The sequence below is a fragment of the Rattus norvegicus genome, chromosome 3 (genome assembly GCF_021556685.1).
Source record: "Rattus norvegicus strain SHRSP/BbbUtx chromosome 3, alternate assembly SHRSP_T2T, whole genome shotgun sequence".
Classification (NCBI taxonomy): domain Eukaryota; kingdom Metazoa; phylum Chordata; class Mammalia; order Rodentia; family Muridae; genus Rattus; species Rattus norvegicus.
Genome location: NC_141536.1, coordinates 53,315,293 through 53,339,899, shown reverse-complemented (window position 1 = coordinate 53,339,899; position 24,607 = coordinate 53,315,293). Strand labels below are relative to the sequence as shown.

Here is a 24,607-nt window from a genome sequence, read left to right as displayed (position 1 = left end):
GGAAGGTATAAGAAAAGTCGTGGAACACTCTAAATTTATTTGCCTTGCGCTTTTGTTAGTGGGAATGTGTTCTTAAAGTAATGCATTTCTACTTACAGTGCTACAGCTGGTGGGCAGAGCGTGAGGCTATTGACCAGAGTTCAGTTCTGAGAAGGTCAGTGCACAGTTCTGAGGAGAAGGCAATTGCATGTTATCAACTCGCCATGAAACTTTGGGGCTGGGTCTAGATCACTGAGGGCCTGGAACCTCAGGATGTCACAAGGGTCACCTCAAATAGAGGAGAGAAGGTAAGAAGTAGTTTTGTCTTCTTAGATTTTTTTTAAAGTCATTTTCTAAGACCAAGGGCTTTAAAAAAGAAGTCAGGCTCCTCGCCAGGCCCTCTACCATGTGGCCCCATTCTAAGGCAAATCAGAATTTCCCAAAGCTTGTTGACACCATCAGAATGTCCCAGTGCACTCTGGGTTTGGGTTCCTGCTTTGAGTATGTTTGACCTTTCCTCTCATGTCACTGAACTGTGCTAGAGCTGGACTTTAGGCCATTGACCTATAAGCAAACAGTGTTCTGGAAAAAGCCTGATTTCTGTTCGGTGCTTTATTACGATGAAAACTGAACTTGAAAACTGGTGTACAATCCTGACTTTCCACAGTGGGGTCTCTCTCTTCTCCTGGCTCCGTCAAGTTCACATCTGTAGGTAAGTCACTTGCATTTGCCTGTAGCATTTTAAGCCTCTGCTTTCCAAGTCTGTTTTGTTTGGAAATCTCAGTTAATGGCAGTATTAAGTACAGTGAGGGAGGCCTGGTAACCGTCTTACAACAGCGCTTTTTTTGTATACTGGTTGCCTCGAAAATGTGTGTGTGTGTGTGTGTGTGTGTGTGTGTCAAAAACGGATGAATGGGTTGGAAAAGACATTCAAAATAAAAACGCCAGAGAGATGCCTTTAAACTTGGCATTATAAAAGCACAATCCTGTTTGAACTAAATTTCAAAATCCCAAGCCTTGTCAGAGACTTTAAAATGTTAGTTATTGTTTTCTTACCTGCAAACCCTCATTAGCTTCTATTGTTCTCGGGATAAAGCTCCAGATCCCCAGGGTTAAAGATCCCCAGGAACCAAGGGATCAACAACTGCTCCAAAGATGGCCCTGTACTCCCCAGACCCAGTGACATTCTTCATACCTTGCCCTGTTCTGTCTCTGGGGTCTGGGCCTTCTATGTGTTCTTCCCTCCTCCCCACCTTCCCTTGTCTACTTTGGGTATCACAAATCCATGGTGAATATGCTCATTCTAGAGCCTTCCCGGGATAGTGCCTAGGCTTCTCCCTCATCCAAGGTCATCACATCTGCCATTTTCCCTGAATCTGTCACCCTTCTTCGGTCTAATCCTGAAGCTCCACTAGGGTAAATCTGGCTACAAGGTTGGCGCCCCAGACAACATTTTAATCGAAAAAGTAACCTCTTTGAGACTTCCTCACTGCTCTGAACTGACTTTGTGGTGTTGGAATGGGAGGACACACAGCACAGAAGGATCTTCTGTAAAGAGCCAGAGAGAGAGTGCAGCAGGGGCATTCAGTTTGTGTCAGAGATAACTCAATGATGCAAGTGAAGACAAGAAAGTCATGCGTGAGTGTAATAACTGTAGTTCAATAAAATCATGATTCAGAGAGAGAGAGAGAGAGACAGAGGGAGAGGGAGAGGGAGAGGGAGAGGGAGAGGGAGAGGGAGAGGGAGAGGGAGAGGGAGAGGGAGGAGAGGGAGAGAGCAGTGGGCTATTTGCTCTTATTGTGGTAGGATTGTAGGATTCTTCATTCTGAAACCAGCTTCTGAGATTCTGTTTCTCCTTCCTTCCTTCCTTCCTTCCTTCCTTCCTTCCTTCCTTCCTTCCTTCCCTCCCTCCCTCCCTCCTTTCTTCCTCCCTTCCCACCTGCAATACCAAACTCAGTTGTTAGTGTGGACCCTTAGAGAAGTTCAACCCATTCATCTACTGTTCTAGTCTGGTATTTCCACCAAGCCACAGAGCACCTCAGCCACCATGAGGGGCAAACAAGACACTGGCGAACATTGACTTTTTGTGCTCTCAGGATCTTTGTCCTGCAACTGCATGGCTCTCAGGACCCTGTGTCTGTCTTCTTTCGTCTGGAGTGTCTGGTAGGCCCCTTATCCAGACCTTTCCCTGGACACCCTTCACACCCCAGGTTCTCACAGACAACCATGCAGTTTCTGCTCTCCACCCGTCTGCTCAATGATAGTCTTCCAGGAGCTGATGCTAATGCTCTAAGATAGAAAAAAATCAATGCCAAGGCTACCAGTTATGGTCATGGGACTGACCTTCATTCAGTGTTTGGTTCTGAGGTGATAAGATTACATCTTTTTTTTTTTTTTTTTGGTTCTTTTTTTTCGGAGCTGGGGACCGAATCCAGGGCCTTGAGCTTCCTAGGCAAGCGCTCTACCACTGAGCTAAATCCCCAACCCTACATCTTTTATCAAAAGGAAACTTCACCCTAGTTGAACAGAGTATATATGTGTGTGTATGTATATCACATGTCATGGAACAGAGAAGGACATTGGAGTTTTTGTGGCCAACTAAGTCTTCTTGAGCTGTTCCTACTTACATAGCCACGTCAGCTAACCATTTCACAGAAATCTTAATTTCCTGCTTTAAACTGCTAGACTCTCTGATATTTCAGGAAATTGATTTTTTTTCTGAAAGACCTTGAAAATTCTTAATCTCTTGCTGAGAGATTTGGGAGAAATAAAAATAAGTCAATATATGAAAATTCAGAGCAAATGATACTAAATCTGGTTTTCAGCTCTGAATTCTGTGGTATTGGTTTAAAATTTTATTACTGTAAATTATTAAGAAATTCTGATTACAGCTTTTGGCAATGGATTAAAATAGTTTAAGAGCTAATTAAACATTATAAGGTATTAGCTGAAAAAGTAGGATTCAAATAGCATTGTGACTACTTTGGTTGATAAGAAAACAAAAGGGAACAAACAAACCTCTGACAGTCTCAAGAGCCTGCCAAACCAACTTGTTTGTCATTGAGAATTAGATTTCCACCACATCGTTAGGGTTTCAGGGATTAGCAAGACCACTGCAAACCTTTTCCAGAACTGTTCCTAAGTCAGCTGATGACATGGTTTAATACAGTTTGGTGCATTCTACGCTGTAATCGCATGAGAGAGCCATCGAACACCTAATCCTACGACGTTTTTCCTTTTCTTTCTTTTCTCTTCTTTTCTTTCTTTCTTTCTTTCTTCCTTCCTTCCTTCCTTCCTTCCTTCCTTCCTTTCCTTCCTTCCTTCCTTTCTTTCTTTTTAGATTTTTTAGACTTTTTCTGGGGAAGTTCACAAACAAGCCCTTATTTATTTACTACTAATTGTCAGTTTTCAGTGCACTTTCCCCATCTAATGTTAAAAATTCTTCAGTGTCTTTGTGACTTGAAGTCATTAAAATTTTCAGCACAATGGCTTTCAAATGTCATGCCTGTCCCGGCTGAGCGCCCCAGAGGTCATGACAGTACCTTCCAGTTCTCACAGAAATATTGATGAATGCCATCTGCCCCAGAGACATGGGTCTTGTGAAATATGTCAAGAAGAGAATAGCATTACGTCATTCAGACCGATGATGAGAAAGGAATAGAAACCATCCTCTGATGGTCAGTAGCTGGCCTACCACTTTAGCTACACTGCTGTTCTTAGACATAAGCAAATCTCACAGTGCTAACCTCAGACCTATGTATGCTCTGAAAGCATACATAGTAAAATGAAACAACACAGAACAGTGACAGTTTTACTGCAAAATGCAGAACATGTAGAGCAAACTCTCACTTTCTTAGGCCCTTCCTCCACTGCCCTAATGGAAGCCCCAGTCCCATGATGGGACCTTTCTAACACTCCCTTACTGAGACACTTCCTCTGCGGCTCAGCTAATGACTTATAGCTATGCTCATGGTGGTCTTTGCTGAAGGGCTTTGATGTTATGAGTCTAGAAATCCAGGCTACGACTGAAGCTTTGTCTTTGAGAAGGTTTCATTTTCGTAATAAAAGGAAGAACACAGAAATGAACGATAAGGATGTCCAGAAAGACACACATTGTAGGAAACCTCGTGGGTGGGATTGCTGAAGGGCTAGAATGGGAGAATGGATCCAGTTGACTGCAAAGGACCCTGAAGGGCAGAGTTCGGGAGGGAGGGGGAAGGGATAAATTGTGGAAAGTGTAAAGGGCAAATGAACCCGTGTTCTCTTCCATTGTGGACTTTACCAGCATACTGAGGCGAAGATGGATTAACCAGGAGGCAGAGATATGTTTTAAAAACAGGATTGGCTTGGTGGTGAACACCTATAATTCCAGCACTCACGGAGGCAAGTTAAAGACCAACCTGGGTTTACATAGTGGGTTCCAGGTTGGAGAGAGCTACCAGTAAGACATTGTGTGAACGCTCATTGTGCCCTCGGTCCAAAGATAATACAGTGGAACAGCAAGCAACAAGGAGCCTGTGGGAGTCCAAAATCTGAGAGAAGGCGCTGTACTTTTGGCTTCTAAAACACATGCCCGGTAGTGGGATGAATCATCTTAAAGGAATGACTGAGGTAGGAAAAATAACTAGCGACTGAATAAAACAGAGCATGTCTGACTGATCTAAAGGGAACCCACCCCTTACTAGTCGTTCTTCTGAGAGCTGGGGAATCATTACGCCCAATATCTACTGTGAGACCCCACCAGGCTCCTGATAGTTCCTGTACGATGGGCACAGAGAAGTCTCTGGTTAAACTGAATAGGTCACACAATGCAATATGAAGTCATGGATCTGGGAGAGAGAAAGTAGGGTTTGATAGGAATGGGAAGGAGATAAGAGAGGGTAGGAAGAGAGATAGAGACTTATCCATCTCTCCAATCCACACTTCCCCTGAATTCTCCTAGTTACCTCCTTTAGTCTGAATTACAAAAGTTCTATATACCGTGTACTCATTCTTGTGTTCATGTCTATGTTCTTCAAGCTTTTGCTTTCAAAAACATGCTGCAGTAAACATGCTGATACAGGTCTCTCGCATGGACCTCATAAGACGTGAGTTTGATTCTAGGCTCCAGCAGTTACTAACCTGTGCTCTCGAACAGGTAGCTTAATCTCTTCATGCCTTAGAGTCAGTGTCTGGGAAATGTGGGAAGATGTAGTTTTCATCTCAAGAGATAAGGATCTACTTTATTTTGTTTTCTTGTTGGTGTTTGTTTCTTTTGCTTTTCCAGGCAGGGGCTCCTTTTTGTAGCCTGGAACTCACTCTCTAGACCAAGCTTGTCCTGAACTCACAGAGCACTGCCTGCCTTGGCCTTTGAGGTGCTGGGACTAAGGGCCCCCAGACCAGAATTTCAGGACTTTCTGTTTCTTTTTCCCCATGCCTCCAGCTTCTGAGTGTGTGTGTTCAGTCCCCTTCTTCTACCATTTGGGCTCTGGGGATCACTCTAGGATCGTCAGACTTGGGGTCAAAGGTCTTTGACTGCTGAACCTTCTCACCAGTCTCTCTTCAAGGATTCAAAGTCAAGACATTTGTAAAGAACATTGCTGGCAGAGCTCAGGGAGTCTCGTGGAAAGGTGGGGGAAGGATTGAGGTAGCCAGGGCACCATAAGAAGACATACAGAGCCAACTAACCTGGACCCATAGGGACTCACAGACACTGAACCACTAACCAAAGAGGACGCAGGCGCTGATCTAAGCCTCCTACATATATGTAACAGATGTGCAGCTTGATCTTCAAGTGGGTCCTTCAACAATTGGAGGGGGGCTGTTTCTGGCTTGGGACCCTTGCCTGTCTGTGGACCCCATTCCTCTAGCTGGACTGCCTTGTCTGGCCTTAGTGGGAGGAGATGCACTTAGCCCTGATGAGACTTGATGTGGCAGGGTAGGTTGGTACCCAGGACTTGGGGATGAGGGAAGAGAGGTGGGAGGATGAGACTGGGGGAGGGCTATGATGGGGATATAAAGTGAAAAAGTAAATTAATTAATGGGAAAAAAGAACACCCCCACTATATACTAAATGCCATTTCAGTTTTAATTGTTTTTTAGGTTATTGGGGAAAATAACAGAATAGGATATTCTCCAACCTGCCAACCATTAGCATATTTAGGCTTTCTCATTATTTCTTATTGGTTCTCCAAAGCTATTCAATCAGAGTATATTTTTATTAGCTGTACCAAAGAGAACTCTCCCTCTATTCTCTTAGCCCTTTGCGCTCTTGGAGTTTAGTCTATGCCTGTATTTTGGTCAGTGGTTTGGGTTATGATCATGACCCCAATTTTTTTTGACACATTTGTAAAACTTCATTTTTTATAACTTTATTGGTCTTCTAAAACCAGAAATGAATATTAATTATATCAAATACTTTTTCTGAATCTATTCAAATGACCATTTGGCTTCCTAAAATGCCACTTGATGCTCCAAACCAGCCTTGTTTGCTTGTGTTTTGTGAGCTGCCGAGTTACATTTAGTGAATATCTCAGCTCTTTAAAATCAATTTTCCTGTCTATTTTTCCTCCTTATAACATTCTCTATCTGATATCGAGATGAGCAAAGTAACTATCCTAGCTTACTATTTAACGAAACAACTGGTACTGTTCACGTCAGCAGCACATGTGCTAAAACGAGGCCAGAGCAGACAGGTTAGAACCGCTCCTGAGCAAGAAGGATGTGCACATGTGCCCTCCATGGTTCTGAAGACTTTCTTCTTTCTTTCTTGTAACTTTGTTTCATATAATGCACAAATTAGCTCAAACAGAAAGGTTCCCTTTAAAAATCTATAAGTAAAAAGCCAATTTATATGTAATATTGGAATCACTCAGCCTCTGAAGCTTTGACAAAGCTTGTGTATGCTACTAATCTAAGCCTATTTTGGGGGGTGTGGGAAGGCAGGGATTAGAGGGTTTTTTTGAATATTGAATGAATATTCAATTTGTTAACTGTTAATTATTGTTAAAAATAATTATGACTATTTTACATCTTTTATTTCTTTCTGCACAAAATGTGATAATTCATGTTTTCTAGAAAGTCAGTTTTATCCCTGTTTTCAAACCCATTATCATGAAGTCAGTTACAGTATTTGGTTTTGACTTAAACTTTTTCTGTCTGGTCTCCTGTCTATCTGTTTTCTACTGTTTATTTGTGGCTTGTATATATTCTCTTGAGTTGCTTTGTGAAGTCCTTCTGGTCTTTGGTTATCAGAAAGAACAGCTTTTAGGTTGCTTTGCCCTCTCCATTTTGCATTAGTCTTTAAAATGATCTTAATTTTGAAATCCTTTCTCCCCCTTTGCTGTGCTCAGGCTGGAATGCGGGGCCTCTAACACCTCTAACATGTTAAGTATGTGGTGCCGTCCTCAGCTCCATAGTTTTTTGTTTTGTTTTTTTTTTAAGCATCTTAAGAAGAATGGCATTCATCCTTTAACCTTTTGAAAAATTAACTGTGTTTATGCTCACAACTAAGTCTTTGATGCCTTTTTAGCTTTTCTAGATCCCACACCTTTTCTAACTTTATTATCATGTTTCAAGTATTTCTTAATTTTCATTGTGAGCTTGTCTTTAGCATGCATGTGTTTTAAAACTGTAACACAACTTTACTGAATATAAATGTGTCTATTTATAGCACTTAATATTCTATTTCCTACTTGGCTGCATCCATATCCAATACATAGTGAAAAAATTATATATACAAATATAGTTATCAGGGAAAGGGAAGATTTCGATAAAAATATATTATGTGCAAAATTTTAAATGAAAATTAAAATACACTTAGAGAAATTTCGGTTTTGTATTAATATCCATATTAAATTTTTTCAGTTGCCTTTTTTTTTCTTTTTTCTTTTCTTTTCTTTTTTTTTTTCGGAGCTGAGGACCAAATCCAGGGCCTTGTGTTTGCTAGGCAAGCGCTCTACCACTGAGCTAAATCCCCAACCCTTCAGTTGCCTTTTTAATCATTTGAGTTCTCTACACGTATATAATGAATTTCAGTGATCTTTGATTCCATCTATTTCCCCTTCTCGCCTCCCTGCCTCTCCTGCTGGAGGTGGGAGGCTGCTTCCCAGAGTGAGAACAGTTCATCCATGGCTATGTGACTGAAGAAAACAATACCCCATCTCTCAACGGCTGTTAATTGCTTATAGTGTCTCAGAGAGGAATGAGACCTCGAGGTTCCTTCCCTTAACCATGATGAACTAGGAGGAAGTGCAGCCTTGTGAGTGCAGTGGCGTTGTCATGTCCAGAAGATACGGTTTTTTTCTGCCCATTTCCCCACCATCTGCCTCTTACGTTCTTTCTGCCCCCCCCTCGCCCCCGGCTATGTTGTTCCCTGGGCTCGGAGGAGGTGACAGCAACTTACGGTCAAACACTCAACTCTGCAAACATTCTTAGACTTTTGGCCAGTTGTGGGCTTCTACCCAGAAGCTTCTCTGATGAAAACTGGGCATAGCACTTATCTATGGGTGTAGTCAAGGATTTAGAAGGGAGTTTGAAAACATGACAATGTAGTTAAATAAATGATACAAGTTCTCCACTATGGCCCAGGGCCTCCTCAGCCACGGGCTCTCCACTTGGTTCACAGAACCAAACATGTGTTCTTTCCTGTGAAGTGGGCCTCACATTCAACCAGAGAGACGTTGATGGTCCACATAATCGTCATGCCAGTGTTGGGCTAAAGGGTACATCTTGTCTCACAGATCATTACTGTAGCTTGCAGGATCCACAACTACATAAGACTGTTGGTAACTTCCGTCCCCCAGAAGCTTACATAAGCACCTTCTAGTACATATGAAAACTAGGTAGTATGGAGGAAGTGTTAGCTCACTTCAGCTTGATTTACCTATATGTTTTGTGAAGTTGCCAATTTTTATAAATGTGTCAAATGTAACTTAAATTATTTCTTTTTTTCAGATTCCATACATTGGTGTTAGATAGGAACCTACCAAAACTCCTTATTATGATAGTTTATTGTTAAGTTGACAAGATATAGAATCACCTATGAGATAAGCCTATCTGTGAGGAAGGAGTCACCTAGATTCAATATTCTCTGCCTGTGCCTGTGAAGAGTTCTTTGATTAGGTTAGTTGAAATGGGAAGACCCATTCTAAACGAGGGTGGCACCACTTGATGGTCTTGGGCCTCAAACTACATAAGAGGAGAAAGCTAGCAGACCACCAGCATTTATCATTCTCTGTTTCTCTGCTGCGGAATTTCTCTCCCTGAATGTTCTGTGTGCATGTTGAAAGTATAATTTACATAGCATGGAGTTCATCCGAATGAAGTGTACAACACACACACATTTTTAGTATATCCATAGATTATGCAGTCTTCTCTAATTCAATATCCCCAGTAGAACCTTGTCTTCATTACCAGTTATTCTTTCTTAATCTCTCTTCTACAACTGCTCCAGGTTTAGATCATTACTTACTGACTCTATTGGTTGGCCATACTGGACATTTCATATACACAAATGGAAACAGGTAATGTGTGAAGGTGGAGGCTGCCCCTGTCTTCATTCACTGAGAGTGATTTGTAGGTTTATGCTTGGCAGTTTGAATCAGGTGTTCATCTATGCATTCCATAATCACTAGAACATTTGGGCTTAGATACTTATGAGGATGAGTTTACCACACTTCACCTACACACCAAATATCTTATTTTACTGCCTTAATTAGGGTTTCCATTGCTGTGAGGAGACACCATGACCAAGGCAACTCTTATAAAGGCTAACATTTAATTGGGGTTGGCTTACAGTTTCAGGGGTTCAGTCCATCATCATCATGATGGGAAGCATAGCAGTGTCCAGAAGGAGACATCTATGGGGGCCATATCTATTCAAACCACCCCACCTAGTTTTAATTTCCATCTCTTTGAAATAAACAGGTTAAACTCCACATTGAGACTTAATGGACAATACTGGGGTATATTATTAGTTCTTATGTTCACACTTGGTTCTTTTTATAAACCTTTCTAGATACTCTTTTCATCTGTGGTCCACTCTGCAATACTTTGTGAATGAATCCTCCCTTGGTTCTCAATGTGAGGATGTGGACAAACTGACTCTTTTTGGCCCAGCACTTTGAAGATGTTCATCTGCTGTTTTCCACTATCAGTTATTAATAAAAATCTATCAGTCTGTTATCACTGATTTCATAGATTTGAGACAGGTTGTAGTTATTTTTATGCTCTATGCTTTCAATATAAATTGTCTATTGACTGATTTTTGTTTATGCTGATCAACTCTTGGAATGGCTAATAGCTGTTGTTGCTGTAACAAAATACCTATCACAAACAACTTAAAAAGAGGAAAGGGTAATTTTGTCTCATGGTTTTGGCTAACTCTATTTCTTGAGGCCTGAGGCAAGGCCAAATATTATGGTGGTGGGAGTGAGTGAAGGATGAGACTTCTCACCCTGCTGTGACTAAGAAACAAAGAGACATGAAGAAAGGAGCCAGGACATGCTCTCAGTGACTCATCTTCCATAGTTCCACTATCTTCCAATAATATATTCCAATTCTGGATTAGGAAATGGATTACTCCATTTATGAAGACAAATCCTCACTATCTAATCATTTCCTTAAAGCTTCATCACTGAACACTCCTTTGCACGGGGATCAGGCCCTCAAGGCATGCATGACATAACATAGAATCTAGTATTAATTATATCACAGCTCTTAGAAAATTGCTAGCAATGATCTGATTATTGTATCTGTCATTTCCATCGTCTGTGACCCCAAATAGGTGAAGTCCATCTTCAACTCTTTTATGTGCATAAGATGAAGATATAATCATATATACACACAGCATGTATATATGCATATATAACATATATCACCATCTCCTTATCTAACCTTCATAGATCTGCATTTCATTGTGACCTCTAAGTCCTCAGGCACCGATTGGCACTAAGTGTTCAGGAGCCTCCCAGCAGCGCTCTTCAGTCCACTGTCTGGTGTGGGAAACTTCTGGTCTTATCAGTTGCTAGACTCTCATTCCCCTGTCTGTATCTGGAACCTGCAGTGAAATACCAACTGGCATGCTCTCTTCTGTTCCACTTACGGTTCACTTAATTTTGATGGTTTATTTTTATTGTCTTGAGCCTGCTTAGATGTTTAAAAGCTCATCATTGTTATGCATTCGACACAGAGAAAAATCATAAAGAGAGCTGGGGTTAAAACTAACCCTAACTTCTCATTTCCTTCTGTGCCTTCTGTGTTTCCTCTGTTCCCACCAGATGCACCTTCCCCCTGGGCTCTGCTTACGAAAGACCACTGAGATGCCCTGAAAGAACTCAGGCGTTATTATCATCCCCAAGACACTTAAGAATACCATCAATTGTTTTGTTCTTTTAGTACTATAGTAAGGATTTGTTAAAAACAAATATATTTGTAAACAATTATTATCTACCCTCCAACTAAAGAAAACCATCTTCTTTCTTTTAATTAGATGGGCTATTATTGAAATATTTCCTCTTGCTGCTTCTTAGCTAGCTGGGCACTGCATTGTTGGTGTCATCTATGACATCATGAGGATGGTGGCCATCTACCCTATAACCCGAAGACTTTGTAATATCCAGGTTCTCAATATATCCAGAAAGCTCTCTGGATAATCTCATTAAAAGTGACATTGCCACTGTGCTTAATCACTGTGCTTCTTTCTGTCTCTAGGTGTCTCCTTGAGGGCTTTGGTTGTCAAGCAGAGGCAGAGGGCTGGTCGGTGTCATGCTAATCCTCAGACCTTCCAGTCACTGGTTGCCTTCATAATACCATGACCAGCTTTTTTTTGGAGACAGACCCAGGGAACCAATCTTGGTGGCCAAAGCAGATGTGGCAGTGGCCTTGCCTCTGGTGAACCTCACATACACAATTTTGATATCCTTAGGGTCCAACTTGGATGGCATGGTGTAGGCTGCTGGTACCTGATGAACCTGAATTTGGAAGACTGAAGAAAGTTGTACTGTAGCCTCCTCTGAGCCAAAAGCTGAAAAGCAAGTAAACCGTTCTCAACTGGGCTAAGTTTTTGAAAAGCTGGCAAAGGTCATTTGCATAACAATTATTGAAATCCTGACTCTCGGTTTCTTTCCTAATATTTAGTCTCCTTCATTGAGATGTTATCAATTAAAAGATCTGGAGTTTTTTGTTTGTTTGTTTGAGGCTGATTACCTACTGAAGCCTGTTTTTTTGAACCAAGTCACTTGTTTATTTAGCTACTTTTGTTAAAGAGAAAATATGTAATAATTGGGACAACTGTTTTATTTTACAGGGTTGTTGAGTGCAGATTCTGCAATGTCTGACTCAGTGATTCTTCGCAGCGTGAAGAAATTTGGAGAGGAGAATCATGCTTTCGAATCAGATGGATCACGTAAGCGAGTTTCCTTGAGCCATATGTAAAGAAAAGTAAAGACAAAAGCGAGGCAAACCTAGTGTGGTTTCAAAAAGCAGAGGAAAATCAGCTACAACATATGGAATTAGTATTGGGCATATGTCTGACATACAACCAGAGTGGGTTCTCTAGAATTCTCGTCACATCTGAAAGCTAGCTCTGTGTTAAAACGCACAATGTGAATGAGTGCTAACATCTCCCATGAGCACCTTCTCCCCAGTAGAGTAGGGTTGTTCAACACTGATCATTGTAGTAACTTTAGCCCCATATCATTACTGATCACCATGGCAACAGTAATTGTTAATGATTTCTGCTCCTTAAACAGGCCCTACCAACACTCTCCTGGCAAGAATGAGAAGCTGTGGGAGAGGTCTAGACACATTAGACCCTGGCATGTTGTAAGCACAGATTCTAAGCTGCCATTCATTCATTCATTCATTCATGAATGGAAATTCATACAATCATGCTTCTAATCTAGTTTTCCAATTCTCAAGCCTTGTCTCCATATCATAATGTCTCTCTAGTCTTTCTACAGTTGTATTAAACATCATCAGAACCAAGAAATAGTGGCCATGGTAACAAATATCCCTTAGCGTTCTTTTCTCTGTGACTTCCTTATATCCCTTTAGACACTCCCATTTCCTACAGAGATTTGCTCTACATGTGCTGACAAAAATAATGTACAGCTCTGTCTTATGGATTCTGATGTCGAGGAAGTATTAAAGACATATTACGGTCAATCTGTGATCTGTTAAGTAGATACATTTTGAAAAATAGAAAATGTTTCTAAGGAGCCAATCAGTTAATTTTCATTTGAATAGATAATTTCCAATAACCATATTTACTCCAGCCAATTTAGAAATGGTGATTTCCACCAAGCACAGTGGTTCGCAGCTGTAGTTCTAGTCCTTGGGAGACTAAAGCAGGAAAATTGCCATGGGTCTGAATCTGAGGCTACTCTGGACTATGTAGTTCCCAAACCAACTTGCATAACAGAGTGAGAGACCCTGTCTCAAAAAGGGAAAGACTTTCTTTTGATATTCAGAAAATAAAAATATTTTATGATCTGGGGAAAAATATCCAAATATATAGCCAGAGCAACAGGAGGTGGGGAGAGAGGGAGGATGATAAAGGGATAGAAAGAAGCAGTTATTATTTTATAATTCATGACTAAAAAGTACTTCCTAGAAACGCTTTTGGTTGACTAATGATTATGATTGTGTTGCATTCTGACAAGACCATTAACCTCCTGATGTGTTGTTTTCATCCTGACAGATAACAATGATAAGAAATCAAGGTGAGTGACCATTTCAACAGCACAGCTGTCCTTTCTAGAAAGATTTCAGAATATCCCTATGAATATAGAGCAGAGCATTTTCACATACAGTACTTACTACGTATAGAAAGCATAGAACACTCTCTTTTTTCCTTCTTTTCTGTGTGACTCTGGCTGTCCTGGTACTCACTCTGTAGAGGAGGCTGGTCTTGAACTCAGAGATCCACCTGCCTCTACCTCCTGAGTGCTGGCATTAAAGGCATGCACCACCACTGCCAGGCTGCTTTCTTCTTCTCTTGAAAGCCTTGTGGGATAGCCCTTCCTGATTACGTCCGTTTTCCTCCCTTGAGTCCTAGTCCACCACAGAGCTTCTAGCCCGAACAAACAGGAAAGAGTTGGACAATAGTGTCATTTCACAGGTTCCAGGAGGTCCTTCCAACTCCATGCCCTCCGCCCCCTCCTCTATCACCCCCACCCCCTCCCCACCTGCCCCGATGACTAACAGAAACCTAAAGTTGAATTATTTGAGCTTTCTTTTCAGCACTCAAATTTGAGTTCACATGTAAGGAAGTGTTGAGACAGGATTAGATGGGGGCTAGCCTAGAACAGAGGCACCATCTGAGTTCCTGGCATGGAAGATGAATAGTAGAAGGTTGATTTGAGATGTTTGAAGTATCTCGTGACAGAAGGCTGCAGGAGGACTGGTAGACTAGCACTGTGCTAGAAGAAATCAGGTGACCTTGGCCCTCCAACAGTTCCATTGGGAGTGCAGAAAAGAAACATCTAGTATAACTCTCTCACTGCAAGGAGGGCATTTTATGTTTTAATAAAATATATAAAATATCATAATGTACTTTGATCAACCTTAATTCTCTCTCACTCTAAAAAAATTTTTTTAAAACCTCACAAAAATAAAAGTAAAAACAAACAACCCAACAAGACCAAGAAATGTCAAAACAAAATTAAAAGAATCAGAAGCCCACCACAAGCAAACGATCGATCCTGGAATTAATTTTGTGTCAGTCAGTCAGTCCTGGGCATGGGGCATGCTCTGCAGTGTGATTGATAGACCCAGTGACATTCTATTGGAGAAAATGGATTGTCCCTTTGCCAGTGGGCATCCATTGCGATACTTCTTGGTTAAGGACCAGAGCCTGTGTCCACTTTCTCCTCTCAGTGCTGGGACCCTGGGTTTGAAACCTGTGCAGGTGTCAGGTGTGCTGACACAGTCTCTGTGAGTTCCCATGTGTGTCTCTCCTGTTGTGTTCCCTGGGGTCCTCCATCCCCTCTGGCTCCTAAAATCTTTCTGTATAGTAGATTCCTGAGCCCTGAGGGGAGGGGTCTGATGAGTGCACCAAAGTCTCCTCCTCTTTGCAGGTTTCCAGTTGTGGGTCTCTGTGGTCAGTCCCATCTACTGCAAGAGGAAGATGCTTCTCTGATGAGGGCTGTGTGGTGCTCTCTCTGATCAGCGGGTATAGCCATGTGTCGTTAGGAGTCATTGTACTGCGTGCTCCTTCAGCAGAGTAATTGTAGTGCGTTCCCTCCAGGCTCATGAGGAGAGTATATTAATGGGGAGAGAGAATAGACATTATAAATTTAGAAAACATATTACACGGTGGCTACTGAGAATGTATAACTTTTTTTTCCCTAAGAAAAAGAGTGAATTGGAGATGAAGACGTAAGAAGGAATGTGTGTGGTAGGGCAGATGCTATTGAAATCCCAACGGTCTTGGCTGGAGAAGGTCCTGCCAGGGAGACTTAGGAGACTTGGAGTGGGAATCTGAAGTTGGAGTAACTGTCCACATGAGGGTCTAAGAAAGGACATTTTGAGAGGGAGCACATTTGGCAAAGACAGATGGATGGGTGACTGTTTTCATGAGAGCTAGAATATATACACTATTATATATATACGTGTATATATATATACATACACACACATATATGCTATATATGTTCTATATATATTCTCTGTATCTGTCTATATGTATATAGAGAACATATATAAATATATATGATATATCTAAGACATATATAATATGTAGTATAGTATATATATTTAGAATATATGTATGCACACACACACACAAATATTCTATCTCCTGCTGAGTCCAGTTAATATTGCCTATATACACATGGCCTAAGGCTGACTATTGGATTATGGGCAATCTACTAAGAACCTTGCTCCTGAAGAAAACAGAGCCCAGATCCGCTTTCAGTTGCTACTTACTGCTTGTAGCTCTTCAACTATGTTTGTGACCTTGTGACCCTTCTCTGCCCATGCCATAGTGTTGACTGGTGTGGCCCTGTGAAGGTCTTATCCAGGCACCCATAACTGTTGAGAGTTCATGGATGAAAAATACATTAAAATAGTGAGTTTCCCAGGCAGAAGGGGAAATTCATACTTTTTAAAGAATAATTCAGAAAAGCACCATGTAGGGAGAATTTCTCACCAGTTTCGGAAACATGACCTTTCAATGACTTTTCTTCTCCTCAGGTTACAAGATAAGATGAAGGAGGGAGACATTCGAGTTGGCTTCTTTGAACTGGTAATACCCTGTGCTGGTTTACTTGGTTGATGTTGCAACTGTGGATTATTCACAGTGGAGGACGAGCCAACTCCTTAGTCATTCTGGCAGAACTGAACTCCAGTGATCAGCCATGCAGTCATGAGCTTTACCAGAAGAGTGATTAGAAACTCAATGATCAGTAAACACCCTGTCCGATATCAGCATAGCCACTTGGAATAGAATCCATGAACTAATTTTAATAAGGAAAGCCTTCACAGTAACTCCCAGAGCAATTGATCATATATAGCCATCGTTATGAGAAGTCTTTAGAAATTCCATAGTTTATGCATCTACCACAGATTTGTATAGGATAAAGGCATTTCTTTTCTTTCTTTCTTTCTTTCTTTCTTTCTTTCTTTCTTTCTTTCTTTCTTTCTTTCTTTTTCTTCTCTTTTCTCTTTTTCTTTCTCTCTCTTTCTTTTTCCTCTCTCTCTCTCTCTCTCTCTCTCTCTCTCTCTCTCTCTCTCTCTCTCTCTCTCTCTCCTTTCTGTTTTTCTTTCTTTCCCAAACAGTGTTTCTCTGTAGCCCTGGCTGTCCTGGAACTTGCTCTGCAGATCAGGCTGACCTCTAACCCAGAGATCTGCTTGCCTCTGCCTCCTGAGTGCTGGGATTAAAGGGGTGACATCAGCCACCGCTTAGGTGCAACATTTCTAAGTAAAAATCTGTTGGTTGTCCAGATGGGTTCTCAGAGCTGAGAGGCAACTGACTGCACTGTTGAACGTTCACTCAGTGTGTCTACCTGGTAGTGGCATCTGTGATGATGATGACTGGGTGATTGGAAGGGAATGAAGTCAGCTCCTGACCCGAGGAGGTAGACTCAAAGATTTGGATGTAGTGTAAGGATCTGATGTTCTGGACAACTGATAGCTAGTCCATCTGCATAATTAGTGTGAGGACAAGTGCTCAGAGCTGGCCCCCACAAGCGCCTGGTGTTGAGTGCTATTATCAGACATGAAGTGAAATTAAGTAGCCCTCCCGCCCAGTTCCCCCAACCCCAAGCCCATCCTCTGTGCACTTCTCACATGTAGATAATCTTGGAACCCTTTGTTTTTCCAGTTTCGATTTTCTTCATCAAAAGACATCTGGCTGATGCTTATGGGAGGCGTATGCGCATTGCTACATGGAATGGCCCAGCCAGGCATACTTATTATTTTTGGTATAATGACAGATATTTTTATTAAATATGACATTGAAAGGCAAGAACTCGAGATACCAGGAAAAGCGTGTGTGAATAACACCATTGTATGGATCAACAGCTCCTTCCACCAGAACATGACAAATGGAACAGTCTGTGGGTAAGCCATTTTTCTTTTTGTTACACCTTAAATTATAATTCAAAACATCCAAAGACAATACCAACTGAGTTGAAATGGCAATTTAATACAAAAGAGCAGGAAAACAAACTTACCCATATTGATAGAAATTCTTTAACTTTGTAGTTTTTTCTACAAACATCAACGGACATTGCTAATCAAATACCTACACCAAAGATTTACCACTTGGTTCACTCTAAGCCTGAACATGACACTATCCACACTTATTGCCACTAAGAAGATAACTGAATTTCATTTGAGTCTCCTAGACAAGAGCTCCTTTCCTATTAACATCCCCCCCCCCGTTTGCCCCTTGGCTTTGTTCTCTCTCCATGTGTTTCATGCATATGCTACATTATAGAAATAGAAATCAATAGTTATAGGCAGTAGTTGAGTTTTCATCAAGAGTGCTGTGGTGGTGACAAGAAGCTAGTCCTGAAGAACTAGCCAGAACAGGCTCATTATGGAATTCAGACAAGCTCAGTCACTGTGCTACTGTTGTCTCTGTGATACACCCAATAGCCCACTTTGTAATCACTGAGTCTGTCGTACTGTGGGCTGACTCAGTGTTGTGGCATGGACTTTGCACCTGCCTTGTACGGCTTCAGATGCAGGACAAGTTCATTGGCACGTATGACTCCATATGCTCAGGTACATGAGTCAAAGGCTGAGCATATCCTGACTAGAAAGACATGGGACAGCTTTCTAAAATACATTTTTATTTTTCATATTAATAACTAATATGTTTACAGGGTTGGTTTAAACTGAGTCTAAACCATTAAAATTCTTCCATAATATCATCTACTTTGAGGATTTCTCATTGCTTCAATCAAAAAATTTCAAATGTCAATTAAGTAACATGGACTTGTAGAAGCATCAAGGAAGGGCACATTGTCCTATGAGTCACATCCTTATTTGTGTAGAACTTTGGTCTAGTAAGCTAGACTGTCATTCATTCAGTGATCATTCATAAAATATTAGTTATAAACTAATGAGTGCTGGATGATGAAAAGACACAAAATTATATGCAATATATAGAATTATCCTTTAAAATTAATAAGCAGAAGCTGGGGAGATCATTTAGTGGGTGCAATTCTCACAAAGTGAGGACCCATGTTCAGATTCCTGGCACCCACATAAAAAATCAAGAATGACAGAGCCTGCATCTGTAACGCCAGAGCTAAGGGGGAAGGCTGGAAGAGACAGGAAAGTCCCCAAAGCTTGATGGCTAGTCAGTGTGGTCCATCAGTGAACTACAGGAGAGTGGTGAGAGACCTTGTGTCAAAAATAAGGTGAGAATGTATGTGTGCATCCCTTACACACGTACATAGATGTGAACATTCATACTCGCACATACAGCACATACACATTTTTTAAAAAAGTAAATTTAAAAATTAGCAAGCCAGATTGTTGGAAGTAAATTTGCTGGTGTTTGAATTTGTATGTTTCTCTAAGCGTGCAAGGATATTTTCTTCTGAGAGACTCAGCAGTTTCTATAATGAGACTGATTTCAATGAGTCCCTTAGAGCTCTTCCTTTCTGTTGGAGGGCAGAAATGAGCGGCGTTTCTGAGAGTGACATCACCACAGCCACTGGTGGCACTGGGCCATTAGAATCATGCAGACCAAGGTTAAAGAGGAAATATTGGGAGACATTTCCAGCGTCTTAGCTACCTGTACACCTTTTTTTTTTTTTTTTTTTTTTTCCGGAGCTGGGGACCGAACCCAGGGCCTTGCGCTTCCTAGGTAAGCGCTCTAACCACTGAGCTAAATCCCCAGCCCCGCTACCTGTACACCTTTGTCAGATGAACTGAAGAATGAATCTAGCTTTGATGCTGACATCACCTTGATAAGCAAAGAATCCTCGGTGGCTACAATCACTCATTGGCTCATTCTTACCAGGCCTCATACCTGGAATTGAATAAATGTTGCAAACTGGAGCTTTCAGAAGAGCGATGGCCTCAGCTGAGTTTACATGACACGAGTATTTAAATGATCACGTGGTAAAGTCTAATAAAGCATTCGTTTGTCTTCCTCATTTAAAATATGAGTAAACTGAAATGGATTATTAGGGCAGACCTTTCTCGGATGATCCCTTTACCAGGAACACTTTGACAAGGTAAATACTCCCACGATGAGTTATTGCAGCCACTGGTGTGAGCGCCATTCCTTTATCTTTTGTGGGGTGAGATCACTGGGAAAGTGGAGTTGGGTGGGGACCAGGATAAGGGGGAGAACCTTTTCCCATGTGTCAGTGGTTGAAATGCCTCTCAAGTTACCCAACACTTGCAAGAGCCTTTCTTGGAAAAGCTGTTTTGTTAAGGATCCGATATCGCTACCTAGGACGATAGATGTGTTGATTGTAAGACAAGCCAATAGCTTTAGTGACGTGTGTGTGCAGGCCGCGGCAGGCCATGTTTGTGTACTTTTACCGTATTATGTTTCACATGTGTCTTTAAGCCATTGGGTGGAGTGTTAAAGCTAAACTCTTAGAAACTGTTCTTGGCCCAAACCAAATCACCTGCTGAGAAGCCGCAAGAGTTGGTGGGATGGCCTGCCCTCCATCGAGGTCCTTTTGCCTCCAGTGAGGAGGCAGATTACACTGCCTGCTGGGACCCAGGTCCCAAGACTGGCAGTCTGCTGTAGAGTGCACTGCAGTGTTGGGGGTCTTGCTTTGCCTGGCTAGCTACAGACAAAGAGGAGATGGTCCTATGTGTTGCCCAGTAATTCTGTTACCAGGAGAAGACACACATCCCCATTTAGAGCTTAAAGGTCACGATATCCCTGCATTACAAAACTTTTTTTTTTTGAGACGTTTTATTCCTAATGCCATTCTAATAGGTTGTGAGGAAGAAGCAGAGGAAAATGGCAAAGCCTATTGTGTGTTTGTTACTGGACCGACTATGAGGGGCAAATCTACACTCATAAGACAGGCTGGTCTGTAAGCCGTGATGACCCAGATGGGTTGTTATGTGCCTGCTGTGATATGTGAGCTCACACCACTTGATAGTGTTTACTCGACTTGGCGCTTCCGATAGACTAAGGTCAGGGGAAAGCACATGCTTTGTTGAGTTGAGCAAAACTTAGGCACGCAAAGCACATCCTTTGGTGTTTTTGGAATTAGGAGGAGGGACTGCAACTTTCGATGGGAGAGCGATAGCCAGTGCTGTTGTTAAAGAACTTGCTGAAACCATAAAGTGTCAAACACTATTTTCTACACACTCTCATTCATCAGTAGAAGATTATTCTTAAAATGTTTGGGGGCTGGAGAGATGGCTCAGGGGTCAAGAGCACTGACTGCTCTTCCAGAGACCCTGAGTTCAATTCCCATGGTGGCTCACAACCATCTGTAATGGGATCTGATGCCCTCTTCTGGTGTGTCTGAAGACAGTGACAGTGTACTTATATATAATAAATAAATAAATAAATAAATAAATAAATAAATAAATAAATCTTTAAAAACAATGTTTGTGTGCACCAAGGACATACAGCATGCATGGTAGAAAATGAATGTGAGGATCCCAGCCAGGAGACTATTACTTTCCCCTGTAAATTCATTAAGGGAGCTTGTCCTAAGAGCTATGGCTTTAATGCAGCAAGGCTTCTCTGGAGGAGGTTATTCAGAAGGGACACAGAAAAGCAAGAGAATTTGAGAGGATGAATCAGTCATTGCAACTATTTCCAGAAGTTTGTCTGGCTAGTGAAAGACCGACTATAAACAGTGAAGCTATCCATAGGTTGCTGGCTTTGATTAACCAATTGTAGACTACATTGGAAGCTGAGTTGACTTTTGAAAAGGGTGGTAAATTCAGACAACATTATGATCTAATAAACTTTATTTTTTAAAAATGAAAAAAAGAAAGAAATAGTTCTTAGTCAGTTCTCTTAGGCAGTTCATCTAGTTCTCTGCAATTTCTGGCATAATCTTTTGGCCACATGGACTCTGGTTCAGTTTGGAAAGCGCCACACACACACACACACACACACACACACACACACACACACGATTGTGAATACAAATCTTTGTGGTCCCGTGAAAGCTGACCACACCACCCCTGGAGAACTGTTTTCCTACCTGCTCCCCATGTAGACACAATGGGATAGAAGGCTGAGGTTGTGCTCTCAAGCTGAAATGTTTGTGTGTGCCTAGGACACAAACAGAAATCTGTGTCCTACCTGTTGCTCCCTAACTTCCCATCTCTCATGCCGCAGCCACAGTGACTGATTTTCCGTGACTAAGATGTCATATAAACGGAGTCACGCAACATGTGACCCTCTAAGACAGAGAGGCCTTTTAAAAACAGTGTAATGTTCTTGCGGTTCTTCTGTTTGTAGCACGGATCGGCATTTTATTTTTATTTGTGAGTATTTTGCTGCATGGATAGAATGTTTTATTTCCTCTTATTTATCCATTGGTGGTAATTTTAATTTTTCCTGCTTTTTTTTTTTTTTGCTATTGTAAATAATAGTGCTTTGGACATTTGCGTATGGTTTTCTATGTGGACGTATGACTTCATTTCTTGTAGTTCTACAGCTGAAAACAGAGTTGTAGGTCATTCACATGCAGTCCTGAAGGAACTGTCGGACTATTATCGAAGTGTCTGTAGCATTTGTCTTCTCCCTCACGGTGTACGAGGTTATAATCCTCTACACTTCCGGTAACAAACTGCGTCCTAATCCCTGTAACCCATGAATATTGGCTTATATTGAAAAAGAGTCTAAGCAGGTGGTGTGGATAAATTAAGGATCTAAGATGGGCCTTGGAGCTCATGTCTGTAATCTCAGCACTTGGGAGGCTGAGGTTGGAAGACTGCTGTGAGTTCAAGACGACCTGATCTTCACTGGAGTATCAGGTCAACCGGGAATCCCATCTTGAACCTCCCCCTACCCTACACACACACAAAATACAGAAAAAAGGTTCAGTATTCGCAGGTAGAGGAGATGATGCTGGATTATGCAGGTGCGCTCTAAATGCTCCCATTGTTTTTAATAGAGGTAGCGTGAGACCGGACTACAGGGAGGAGAGGCAGGTGATAGGAAAGCTGGGAGGCACCTTCCAGTAGCCAGAAGCGGCAAAAGAGATTCTGCTCTAGAGCCTCTGGACACGGTAGAGTTTGTAATACAGCTTTTTCTACGTGACAATGTAGGCCCGGCAAAGCTTTCAGACTTCTGGCCTTGAGGAGGAGTTGAGTCACCAAGTCTGTGGGACTCTGTTATAGCAGTGGTAGGAAACCCATACAGTGCCATTCTAGTGAGCATGAAGTAGGATCCAATCCTGACACATTTCCCTGATGGCTAATGACACTGGCATTTTAGTAGGTGCCTATTGGCCATTTGCTGACGTTCTTTAGAAATGGTGTCTATTTAAATTGTCCTTCACCAAGCTGGATTAGGTCTTTTTATTATTGAGTTATAAGAGTGTATTTTTCTAGTTATAAGTCCTTTACCAAATGTAGGATTTCCAGAAAATTTTTACCATTCTTCAGGTTATCTTTTTAGTCTGTTGATGGTGGCCCTTTAAGCCCTAAAGCTTTAATTTTGGTGACCCCTACTTTATTTCTTTTCATGTTTTGTTTCTTTTGGTTTTGGCATCTAAGAAACTGTCCAGGGTCATTAAAATGCAAACCTGTGATTTTTTTGTTATAAGACTTTTATAGTTCTACTTATATATTTAGGTCTGTTGTTCACTTCGAGTAAATTTTTCTCTATGATAGGAGGAAGAACTTTGATTTGATTCCTTTTTTGACATAGTTAATCACTTAACATCATTTGTTAGTAAGACTATTTCAACTTAAAAAATTTTTCACATTGTATAATATCAGAACCCATGTCAAAATCAGTTTATACTAAATATCAGGGTTTATTTCTGGGCTCCTGATTCCTTCATATATATGTGAAGGAATATATAAACTTTATATATTTATATATATGAATATATATCATTTATATATGAAGGAATATATAAACCTTTTAAACTCCTGTAGCTTTCTATGAGTATCTGAGATCGAGGCATATGAGTCTACCAACTTGGTTCTTTTACACTATTGTCTATTCTGGGTCTTTAGTATAATTTATATAATTTTGAGGCTTAGTATATTTAACTTCTGTGAAGAAATAAGCCAGAATACTAGAGGTCACATTGAATCTATGAATCAATCTGTGAGAATATTGTTCTCTGGGATCCAGTTATTTAAATTGTCCTTAATTCCAACAGGATTTTATAATTTTATAATTTTCATAATATACATTTGATCTGATTGTTAAATTTGTTTGCTAAATATTCTATTCTTTTTTGGTGCTATTATAGGCCAACTTATTTTCCGAATCCCTGGTCAGATTTTCACTGCTGTTACATCGATTTACAATGTGTTACATGAGATCTTAGCTTCTGTAACCCAGTTGTCCTATTTATTCATGTCAATAGATTTCTAGTGGATTCTCTAGAACCTTCCATATAAGATCATGTCACCTCGTAAACAGAAACAAGAGTATTTAATTTATAATTAGATGATGTGTTTTCCTAGTTTTAATTTTTTCTGTCTAAGTGCTCTAAGCCAGTCTTCCTCTACAGCATTGAACAGGAGCTGTGAGACGATGCCTTTTCTTTTTCTTGAAGTGTTTTCCCATTGAGAATGATGCTAGCTATAGGATTTTTCAAGTTCGGGGGGGAGTCTCCTTCTATCCCTGGTTTGAGGAACTTTTTGAGATTCATTTATTTATTTAATATATATGCATACACTGTCTTCAGACACAGCAGAAGAGGGCATAAATCTCATTGCAGACGGTTGTGAGCCACCATATGGTTGCTGGGAATTGAACTCAGGACCTCTGGAAGAGCAGTCGATGCTCTTAACCACTGAGCCATCTCTCCAGCCTGGTTTAAGAAATTTCTAATCATTAAGTGGTATTGAGTTTTGCTAAAAACTTCTGTATTATGAAGACCATGTGGGTTTTTTTGTGCATTATAGTATTCATATAGCTTATATGACTGATTAATGTTCATACGTTAAATCACCAGGAATATATTGCACTTAGTAACAATGTATGATCCTGTTTATATGCTCTAAG

At 41.0% G+C, this 24,607-nt stretch overlaps 1 protein-coding gene and 1 pseudogene across 5 annotated transcripts in view; both read left to right on the top strand.

Annotated features, from left to right (window-relative positions):
- Nucleotides 1-478: 478 nt before the first annotated feature.
- Abcb11 (ATP binding cassette subfamily B member 11) overlaps nt 479-24,607 on the top strand; it is a 95,416-nt gene continuing 71,287 nt past the window's right edge. Inside the window, exons 1-6 of one of the 5 annotated variants that reach the window (XM_087654663.1) lie at nt 479-691; nt 11,885-11,994; nt 12,266-12,364; nt 13,661-13,682; nt 16,156-16,207; nt 17,285-17,523. In XM_087654663.1, coding sequence (XP_087510789.1) covers nt 12,289-12,364; nt 13,661-13,682; nt 16,156-16,207; nt 17,285-17,523 — 389 coding nt within the window. In that variant the 5' untranslated portion in view covers nt 479-691; nt 11,885-11,994; nt 12,266-12,288. 5 annotated transcript variants of the gene reach the window in all.
- Nucleotides 20,133-21,391, top strand: LOC134486376 (DNA mismatch repair protein Msh6-like; annotated as a pseudogene).